This window comes from Mytilus trossulus, chromosome 13, assembly GCF_036588685.1.
Source record: "Mytilus trossulus isolate FHL-02 chromosome 13, PNRI_Mtr1.1.1.hap1, whole genome shotgun sequence".
In the NCBI taxonomy this organism is placed as follows: Eukaryota; Metazoa; Mollusca; class Bivalvia; order Mytilida; family Mytilidae; genus Mytilus; species Mytilus trossulus.
The window spans coordinates 53638258-53649563 of record NC_086385.1 but is presented as its reverse complement, the minus strand read 5'-3'; the positions used below and the strand labels follow the sequence as shown (position 1 = coordinate 53649563).

Below are 11306 nucleotides of genomic sequence, written 5' to 3'. Positions count from 1 at the left end.
TTTATTTGTGCCTGAGATTTTCAGCAAAAGTAGGCGAGACACTGGGTTCCGTGGAACCCTTACGGATTTTTAAAATATTAACCACAGAGTTGATGTGTTGTTTCTCGCAGAAAATCTAAGTCCATTTAAAAGTAAAATACGGAAAAAAGGATTTATTTTTTTACAAAATTTACTTCTGGAACCAGCTTCTGTCCAAGTTTGGTAGAAACCGAGGATAGTTTGAGAAAGTTATTAAAATTTAAAAACTTTAACCACAGAGTGATTATTTATAGACGCCACCGACAACTAAGACGCCGACGCCGACGGAATGTAGGATCGCTTAGTTATCGCTTTTTCAACTAAAGTTCGCGTTATTTTTCTACTTGCGAAAATAAATCGCTCGCGGAAATAAGTTGGTTTACAGTAATTGAAATCCCTGGAATCTGTGCAGTCATATGCATGTTGAACTACTAGTAACTGGGGATTGTAGTTTCAGAAAGAACCAAAGGAAGATCACAATCAAGAAAAGATAAACTATGGGAAAATGAAAAATTCTTTGTACAATTAAAGTCAACTGTCAGTGGATAATGATACCTTTCTTTCACATCCATGTTTTACCGTAACATATTAATCATCAAGCTCCTAGTTTAGGAATAGTTCTTTAAATATTTTACTTTGGAGAAACATGGCAAAGAGACAACAACCCGACCTAAGAGTGGAAAACAGCAAAGGCACTGGCTACGGTTACATGGAAATGTAACAATAATAAAATAATTAATTATTGTTACTTTCAAGGGAGACTAATTGCCAGAATACAGGGTTTGGTAAGGAACTGATTCATTACGAATTGAACAATAATATTGGTGTCTACAGCAGTTGCATTGCTTTATTTTTACATTAAAGGGTGCCATGTTTGCCAGATTTATTAAGCTTGAACCTTCTGTAGTTTTGTTGTTTAATTGGTGAGGAAGACTCTTGGGTAGCATTGGGCTGTTTTCCGGTCTTTGGTTGGTGTGTTTTGGTTTTCATGTTATATTTGTTATTCTCGTGGTGTTTTGTCTGATGCTTGGTCCGTTTCTGTGTGTGTTGCGTTTCGGTGTTGTGTCGTTGTTCTCCTCTAATATTTAATGCGTTTCCCTCGGTTTTGATTTGTTACCCCGATTTTGTTATTTGTCCATGGATTGATGAGTTTTGAACAGCGGTATACTACTGTTGCCTTTATTTTTCTCTTTGACAAATTTCCAATTTCCATTCATATTTCACCAACCCAGTAGCAGTATTGTTAAACAAGAATGTCTGCATTGCCATACTTAACCATTCTAAAGTCACAGTTACAGAAACCAAGTAGGTGTGAGATGACTGCTTATATAAAATAAGATGTGAAAGGAGTGTGAAAGAGACAAGTTTTTTTTAGAGTCCAATTAACATGGATTTAAGATCATTTAACACATCTGGAATCAGGAAGTAGGTGCCTGATCACACTGCTGCTGGTCACTATCAAACTACTGACCAAATATGAAGTCATTGTGTTTAGTAGTACCCGAGAAAATGTGAAAGAAACATTATTTAGATGACCCGAAAGACACACAGCAGTATGCAATCTAGTCCCCATTCCTAGATTAGGGGTAACAAGATCCTGAAATAAATTCTTAACACTATCTGCACATTTTGATAGTAGTCATGATAACCCCCCCCTTTTTTTTTATAACTAAGATCACTCAGGTGAAATAAAAACAATAAAACTATATACAAGCACAGCACTGTTTACTAGAATAATATCACATCAAGTTTCTGAATTTTTCATATTGCATCTGTCAAAAAAATCACAAACCCCAAAAAATGATATGTGGTGACAGCCACACATAAACTGTACACAATAAATATTATTGGAGGTGTCTCAGCTTCACCAGAAAATATTCTCCCTACTACTTGATAAGGATAAATGGCTGAATAAGCCATGACATCATAATTTAGGAATAATTACATTTATTTTCATGTTAAGTTACAAAAATACCTATTTAAGTTTTAAAAAAAATGTGTCGCCAGAACACTGATGACTCATCTGCAATATTATTTTCTATGTTCAGTGGACTGTGAAAATGGAAAAATTTCTTTAAAGATAAAAAAAGTCATTGAATGTCTGTTGTTGATTTTCAAAATAAACTTTTGATTTGTTAATTGATGTGAAAATTCGAGTTTGTGGATTTTGTTTTAGTAAATTTACAAAACACATGGACTAAATGAATAAAATGAAGGAGGGAGAAAAAGATTGATTGATGAACAAAATTGAGCATTATGCTTCAATGCTGTCATGTATAGAAAAACTTTAAAATAATTTTCACTCTAATTTAAAGTTAAAATAATTTTCACCCTAATTTAAAATTAAAATAATGTTCACCCTAATTTAAAGTTAAATAATTTTCACCCTAATTTAAAGTTAAAATAATTTTCACCCTAATTAAAAATTAAAATAATGTTCACCCTAATTTAAAGTTTAAATAATTTTCACCCAAATTAAAGTTAAAATAATTTTCACCCTAATTTAAAGTTAAAATAATGTTCACCCTAATTTAAAGTTAAAATAATGTTTACCCTAATTTAAAGTTAAAATAATGTCCACCCTAATTTAAAGTTAAAATAATGTTCACCCTAATTTAAAGTTAAAATAATTTTCACCAAAATTTAAAGTTAAATAATTTTCACCCTAATTTAAAGTTAAAATAATTTTCACCCTAATTTAAAGTTAAAATAATGTTCGCCCTAATTTAAAGTTAAAATAATTTTCACCCAAATTTAAAGTTAAATAATTTTCACCCTAATTTAAAGTTAAAATAATTTTCACCCTAATTTATAGTTAAAGCACATTTATAATCTGATATTGCACTCTAGCATTAACTTCACAATATTTAAGAAATTGTATTTCAATGAGTTATTATTTTTATTATTAAAAAAAAAATCCCAATCAATTATTAAATCATATATAAATTACTTACATCAGAATAAATCTTAAGCAATTCATCCACCCTATAATTCTGTTATTGTTTAAATTAACGGAAAAAATTGGTAAAGAAAAATGTCCACCCTAAAACTCTATTACTTGGTTGGGTGAAAGATCAAATTTGTAAATTACCAGTAACAATGACATTGTGGCACATGACATGTCACATGACAAACATTGTAATAAAAGAACCCTTTCTGGTGAAGCTAAGATATGATATATCAACAACTGCCCATACTCAAAGTTTGTCGTTTGTAACAGTGATAAAAGATAATTGAGAAGTTTACACCATTAATTATTACAGTCATCAAGGAAAATTTTATGTATCTATAACTCTCATATTGTTAACCAATAAATTTGCTTCATAAATTCTGAATTAGAATTAAAATTTAATCTTTTAATCGCATCATGACATAATTATGAGAACAGGAGCAAATAAAGGATTTAGTTTTAATTAGATTGATACTTTTCAAAATTATCCTCTTCTTTTGGGTGCAATATTTAAAACAAAATTTCAATGATTTGTTTAACATTGACATAAAATATCATATCATGTATAATCTATTAATTCTGGCTTAACTATTCTCCTTTTTTTAAAACCGTAATTTTAGAATCTAGATTTCCCTGCTTGTGTCTGCATTGAGGAATAGCATGATTATTTAAAATCTGTACAATATGTACAATACATTAAAATTGATTGATTATGATTGGCTAAATACACAATACTTAGTAATGGTCTTGGCCAATCAAAATGATTTTGTGCAAGTGTTTAAATAAATAAGAAATTAATAGAATTTAGCTTATGTAATGAGTTATGTTTGGAGATAAGCCCCTTGAAACTAAATGCTTGTATTGTATAAACTCTTGTTTTATTTTTAAGTCTAACCCAGGGAAAGAAAAAAGTTTTGGCAGCCCATTTATAGGTAGTTCCCACCTTTTGTCCTCTTAACTTTCCATTACTTTTTAAAATATTAATTATCACAATGCAGCAACTGAATTCATCAAATTTGATTCATCCTGAATAAATTATATTACTGTATGGACAGAGTCAATATCTAGAACAAAACATTAAGTAAATAGAATAACATACTTATAAACAACAACTAAACAACATTTATAAAATGAAAATTTGTGTTATGAATTTTCTGTAACAATCACATATTTATAATTAACAAAATGAATCAATGGAATAAAAAACAGAAATATTATAAAATGACAGGTGTTTTAATAACTTATCATTTATAATTTTATAAAATAAATTATTGACTATTTTATTCTATTACTTATAATGACTCAATTCTGCATTTGTTTACATCCCTTTAATTAAACAAGGTACAAGGAATAAAATCAAAACAATTGTAGCACAATGTTTTGTGTTTACACATACACAATGTGTAATTTGTGTGTATAAATATACAAAGTAATCTGTGTGTACAAATATACAATGTAATCTGTGTGTACAAATATACAATGTAATCTGTGTGTACAATCATACAATGTAATATGTGTGTACAATTACACAATGTAATTAATGTGTACAATTACACAATGTAATTAATGTGTACAATTACACAATGTAATTAATGTGTACAATTACACATTGCTAATACTTAAACAAAAGTACACTGTAATAAATAAACATTTGAAAAAAAACATTGTAATTTTATTTTACAAAACTTGTGCACTGTATTTGAAATAAACATAATAGTTTTTTTTTAAAACAAATTCTTTAATAAACAATATTAAATATAATAAAAGTATGAATTATCTCATTAAATCTGATGATATCCATGAACATTTCATTATAAATTAATGTATTTAATGTAAATGTAACCACTTCTTGTGCAAAATCATTAATTACATAATCTTTTTTATGTACTTCATGTATAACAATCGTTTAAACTAAAGGCAAGCAAGCTTTCAACTAACTCAAAAAGTCTTAACAAAAATCTTTAAAATTTTCACATGTTTTTTTTCTCTATTCATAAAAAACTTGAAATAAAAGAAATACATACAAGAAATAAACACCACATATATTACATTATTGTTTTTCTATTTTTATTATAGATGCATCCTATTACAGTCAAATCTGGAAAGGATTTTTACATTGTAGGGGACCATAAATCGCAAAAGGGGTTATAAATCTAAAACATTTCTATTATTTTTGGCTTGATTCCTTATTTATTTAACTTAACCCTTAATTTATAGAACTTCTTAGTTATCAAAATGGTGAACCCTATTTAAGAATATTTTCAGATCATAGTTGAAAATACATAACTCATCATATCTTGTGACACACAGGATTTAACATAATCAATCTTCCTTTTATGAGCTGTTTAAAAATGCACACATCAGTCCTTTTTTTATAGTAAAAAATAACTGTTAATCAAATCATTTAAACAATTGCAATCAACAGTATTAATGACTTCAGGGGAGAATTCAGCCCTTTTCCAATTATGTCTCCATCCAAAAGCATTGATCATGAAAAAGGGGGGTTTTAACCCTGGGAACAAACTCCAACGTCCTGGATTTGACACTGAATGTCTGCAGCTTTAAAATAAAGAAAAATTATCCAGTAAACTGGTCCGACTGCAATACAACTTTATAACAAAGAAGTAACTATGTATTCATTTATTTTCTTGGGTACCAAATTTTCTTGAATTGAGGAAAACTGAAGAATTTCCTGGATTTTTGTGGTTTTGCCAAAATTCTGTATACAAGCCAATTTGCAATTTGTTGAACATTTAAAATCATAGTAAACTTGTACCCACGAAAATTGGTATCCAACGAAAATTAATGAATCCACAGTATTCTCATAACTGATCCAACTGCAATACAACTTAATGAAGGCACCTCAGTTATAATATATAATACAGTTACAGTCACCGGTATGGTTCTTGCATATAGATATGAATGAAGAGGGATGTTAGGTATACATCAACAAGACAGTAACCCAACAAACACAAAAAACCAAAAGACATTTAGAGGTCAACACAGTCTTCAACATGAGACAAATGTCTTTACAAAATGTCAACCTTTAGATAATTCAACATCGAGGAATAGTTGTGAATAAATTATACAGAATTTGACATAAATTCTTAAATTTACTTCGTCTTGTCGAACATATCTAGGTTGACATAATTTTTTTCTATGGAATATTCAGTAATTATTTTGAAGATGGGTTGTTTGAAAAAAGAAAAGTAAAAAAACAATAATTTTCCTCAGGTCGTAATAAATTAAAATTATCTATCCTTTTAATATAGTATCCTGGACGGATTAGATTAATAGGTCTATAGTCTATACATACTCTTTCTATCAGAACTTGCTTTGATGATTAAAAGTATTTTACCCCTTTTCAAAAACATAATTTGAATCAAATAGCTATGATTTCTGAATTTACAGTGTTTGTTTAGGCAAGTAACATTGTAATGGTGAAGAATTACAATTCAACACTATAGGTAACTGAATCAATTACTTCATATAAAAGCAATGTTATAAAACAAATTCAGTATCCTTAATGCATTTAACTTTCTTATCACAAGATGTCTCTTTAATTTAAATTTGAATTATCTCCCCTTTCTCAAATGAAAATTTATTTATAAAACATTAATAATCATTTTTTAGACCTACTTTGGCAAACAATACCCCAACCAAAAAATGTGTACAGAGAAGAAAATAATAAAGTTTTGTAATATTACATCACAGTGGTATTCATGTTATTTTTTTTTAAATTAACTGGAAATATTGCTTTGGTCTGACATTAAGATACAGGAAATACCTTATCTATAAATATTATGCTGACAAAGTAGATGAAATTTTCAACCTAATATAATGCTTCTCCTTTTGAATACATAAATTTTTAAATGATAATTAAATAAAAATGATTATTGGAGCATTTTAAACTTTCTTATTCAAATTTTTGAAAAATTTCTCTCAATGCCCATACCAGTTTATTTTATCAAGTGTTAAATAAATATTTATATGAAAATATACAACAATACAAATTTGATTCCACTTTATTGTGGGTCACCACATAAATAAATCTTCAAATAGAATGAAGTGATTTGTGCATTTAGAGCAAATCCCAGAAAAAATAATTTATTACAGTTTCCCATAATGAGCCCCTTCATATGGCAATATACAGCATTTACAATATTAATAATAACTAACTAATGAAAAATTACCAGTCATATTTACTATCTGTCACACAAATATTAAATATATATTTGTACTTTTTTATAAATAAAAATAATGATAAAATGTATCTTTTTAATAAACGTGACAACAAAAAATGTATCTTTTTAATAAACGTGACAACAAAATATATTATTATTTCCTAATTCCACAACACACAACATCAAAAATAATTTGCAAAACTATCAATTCTGAGCATTTATACTATTACATATTTTATATTATTCAGAGAAATTGCAACTTAAAAACAATTTCCCATTCTGAAATTAATGCATTCTGGGTAATATTTGGAAAGGTGTACACCAAAGCATTATCAGAATCATTTGATTAAAAGTAAATTGAAATTTCTCCAATGACACACTCTTCTTTTAAATTGGGTGTCAACAATGGATTTACCAACAATTGGCGAGTCCAAACAATAGAATATTGAGATTTAAAGATTCAAGAAAGTGTTGTAACAACTATTTTCCTACTAAACAGAGCAGATTTTTTTAATACTTGACAGTCCCAAATTACTAAACATTTATCAGTATTTCTTGAGTTTTTTTTTTAATTTGTTTCCAAATGTTTAAAAAATAAAAATAATACAAGTCCAAACCATTAAATCTGTTTGCATAAATAAATATTGTGGGTAAAGTTTACAGCTCAGAGTTAAAAATTCTGGTACATATTTTTTATCAACATTCATACCCATTAAATAATCTACATATACACACACAAAAACAACTAAGTATATACAATATCCCTCCTTAACATCACAATTAACAGGTAGAAGAAAAACAAATATTTTGTAATGATGAGTTTCTTGATTTATGGTAAAATGATTCAGTTTAATTTTATTATTTTCAAACTGATGTTGTTATGTGAACTTTTTAATGAATACAAATATTAAACTGAAGAATCAGTTAATTTTTTTCAAATGTTGTAACTTTTGACTTTCTTTAAAACATTATCAACCAGATGCTCCGCAGGGCGTAGCTTTATACGACTGCAGAGGTTGAACCCTGAACGGTTGGGGCAAGTATGGACACAACATTCAAGCTGGATTCCGCTCTAAATTTGGATTGTGATTAAATAGTTGACACAGCATAGGTTTCTGACACAGAATGAATGTATTCAAATGAACTTAAAATTTTTGTTTTCTCTTAGAGCAATTCACTATGCTGTTGAATATTAATCCTCTCAAAAAAATGTTTGAAGAAATTTTCTTTTTATTTATGAAATTTCAAATGAGAAAAATTTAACCCAATTTTTTATTCACATCCCCCTTTCCCTTATTCCAAAACTAATTTCAATTAAAATATTCTAATGGAGTTTGCAACAATTACTACTCATTTAAATACATGATGTAAAAAAACTGCTTGTTATCACTGAATGGTAAAGATTATTTAAATTTATCAGTTGGTAGTAAAAAGTGAATATACATTGTATATTGTATATAACAAAGATTTAAGTTGATTCTGGACAAAGAAAGATAACTCTAATTAAAAAAAATTCTTGCAGATATTTCTTGCTTACTATACTGGACAAAGAAAGATAACTCTTAATTAAAAAAAAATTTGCTATTTCACAATATTGTGAAATTAGCTATTTCTTGCCATTGCACAATACTGTGCAATTGAAAAGACTTGCTATTGCACAATAAATAATATAATTTTAGATCCTGATTTGGACCAACTTGAAAACTGGGCCCATAATCAAAAATCTAAGTACATGTTTAGATTCAGCATATCAAAGAGGCCCAAGAATTTAATTTTTGTTAAAATCAAACTTAGTTTAATTTTGGACCCTTTGCACTTTAATTTAGACCAATTTTAAAACAGGACCAAAAATTAAGAATCTACATACACAGTTAGATTTGGCATATCAAAGAACCCCAATTATTCAATTTTTGATGAAATCAAACAATGTTTAATTTTGGACCCCGATTTGGGCCAACTTGAAAACTGGGCCAATAATCAAAAATCTAAGTACATTTTTAGATTCAGCACATCAAAGAACCCCAAGGTTTCAATTTTTGTTAAAATCAAACTGTGTTTAATTTTGGACCCTTTGGACCTTAATGTAGACCAATTTGAAAACGGGACCAAAAATTAAGAATCTACATACACAGTTAGATTCGGCATATTAAAGAACCCCAATTATTCAATTTTGATGAAATCAAACAAAGTTTAATTTTGGACCCTTTGGGCCCCTTTTTCCTTAACTGTTGGGACCAAAACTTCCAAAATCAATACCAACCTTCCTTTTATAGTCATAAACCTTGCGTTTAAATTTCATAGATTTCTATTTACTTATACTAACGCTATGGTGCGAAAACCAAGAAAAATGCTTATTTGGGTCCCTTTTTGGCCCCTAATTCCTAAACTGTTGGGACCAAAACTCCCAAAATCAATACCAACCTTCCTTTTGTGGTCATAAACATTGTGTTTAAATTTCATTGATTTCTATTTACTTTAACTAAAGTTATTGTGCGAAAACCAAGAATAATGCTTATTTGGGCCCTTTTTTGGCCCCTAATTCCTAAACTGTTGAAAATAAAACTCCCAAAATCAATCCCAACCTTTATTTTGTGGTTATAAACCTTGTGTCAAAATTTCATAGATTTCTATTAACTTAAACTAAAGTTATAGTGCGAAAACCAAGAAAATGCTTATTTGGGCCCTTTTTGGCCCCTAATTCCTAAAATGTTGGGACCAAAACTCCCAAAATCAATACCAGCCTTCCTTTTATGGTCATAAACCTTGTGTTAAAATTTCATAGATTTCTATTCACTTTTACTAAAGTTAGAGTGCGAAAACTAAAAGTATTCGGACGACGACGACGACGACGACGACGACGACGCCAACGTGATAGCAATATACGACGAAAATTTTTTCAAAATTTGCGGTCGTATAAAAAGTTGTTTTAGTATAATAAATATCTCTTCAATACTAAGATCTTTGTTCAAACTTTATACAAACAAAGAAAAGTGGGATATTCTTCGAGGAGACATCAACCCAAGGACATCAACAAACCAAAAATATTTGGCTGTTGACATTCATTTTTTTGTCACTTTTATAATTTTAGCCTCATAAAGCTACTTTTGAATTGAACAAAGAATGACAAATATATTCTTAGGCAAGTTACTGATTGTATCATTGTTGCAAGAACTGAAAATCTGTGAATGAATTATGCCCCTTTTCTCTATCTTTTGTAATAAAAGATCATGAGGTTGACATATTTGCTTTACTATAAGAAGAATCTACATCATATCTCTCCAAACTCTTCACCTCGTTATCAAACTTTCTTCGTTCACATGCAAGCAGCAACCATGTTTCATTATTATCACTAATGCCGTTCACACATATCATTCACTCAGGTTGAACATAATTTGATATAAAAACTACCTTTACATTCATCTTACACTTATAACAAAATGAAAAGACAAAATGTGAAGAAAATTCTGAACAATAAAATATGTTTTATAAGGAATCGTTTAATTCGCCATAAAAACTAAGAGCTAATTTCCTCTTTGATCTTTCTGTCGAGAATTTCCTCCAACGTGACTTGTGGCATGACTTGTGGCATGTTTGATGGCATGGTTAATGGAGGACGTGTTAAGTTTAAAGGCTGGCCTTCACCTTCACCTCTGTAACGAGAAAAAGTTAAGTTACCGTGAGTCTTTACACCTAGATACACACTTAAAAGAAAAGGTTTGTAGATTAACTAAACTATAGAAAACTATATAAAAAATTAAAACTTATTGATGTATTTACCTATGATGTGGATTGACTATATTTACCTGTTATGTGGATTGACACAGAGTTGAGCTGTATATATATTTGCCTATTATGTGGATTGACAGTACGTATATTTGCCTATAATGTGGATTGACTATATTTACCTATCATGTGGATTGACTCTATTTACATATTATGTGGATTGACAGTATATATATTTACCTATTAAGTGGATTGACTATATTTACATATTATGTGGATTGACAGTATATATATTAACCTATTATGTGGATTGACTATATTTACCTATTATGTGGATTGACAGTATATATATTTACCTACTATGTGGATTGACTATATTTACCTATCATATGGATTGACAGTATATATATTTACCTATTATGTGGATTGAC

The 11306-nt window shown here is 28.8% G+C and overlaps 1 protein-coding gene across 1 annotated transcript in view; it reads right to left on the bottom strand.

Annotated features, from left to right (window-relative positions):
* Positions 1-3315: 3315 nt before the first annotated feature.
* Positions 3316-11306, bottom strand: part of LOC134694042 (ecdysone-inducible protein E75-like) — a 58795-nt gene continuing 50804 nt past the window's right edge. The window contains exon 14 of the mRNA XM_063555039.1: positions 3316-10802. Coding sequence (XP_063411109.1) covers positions 10667-10802 — 136 coding nt within the window. The 3' untranslated portion in view covers positions 3316-10666. The remainder of the gene's footprint in view (positions 10803-11306) is intronic.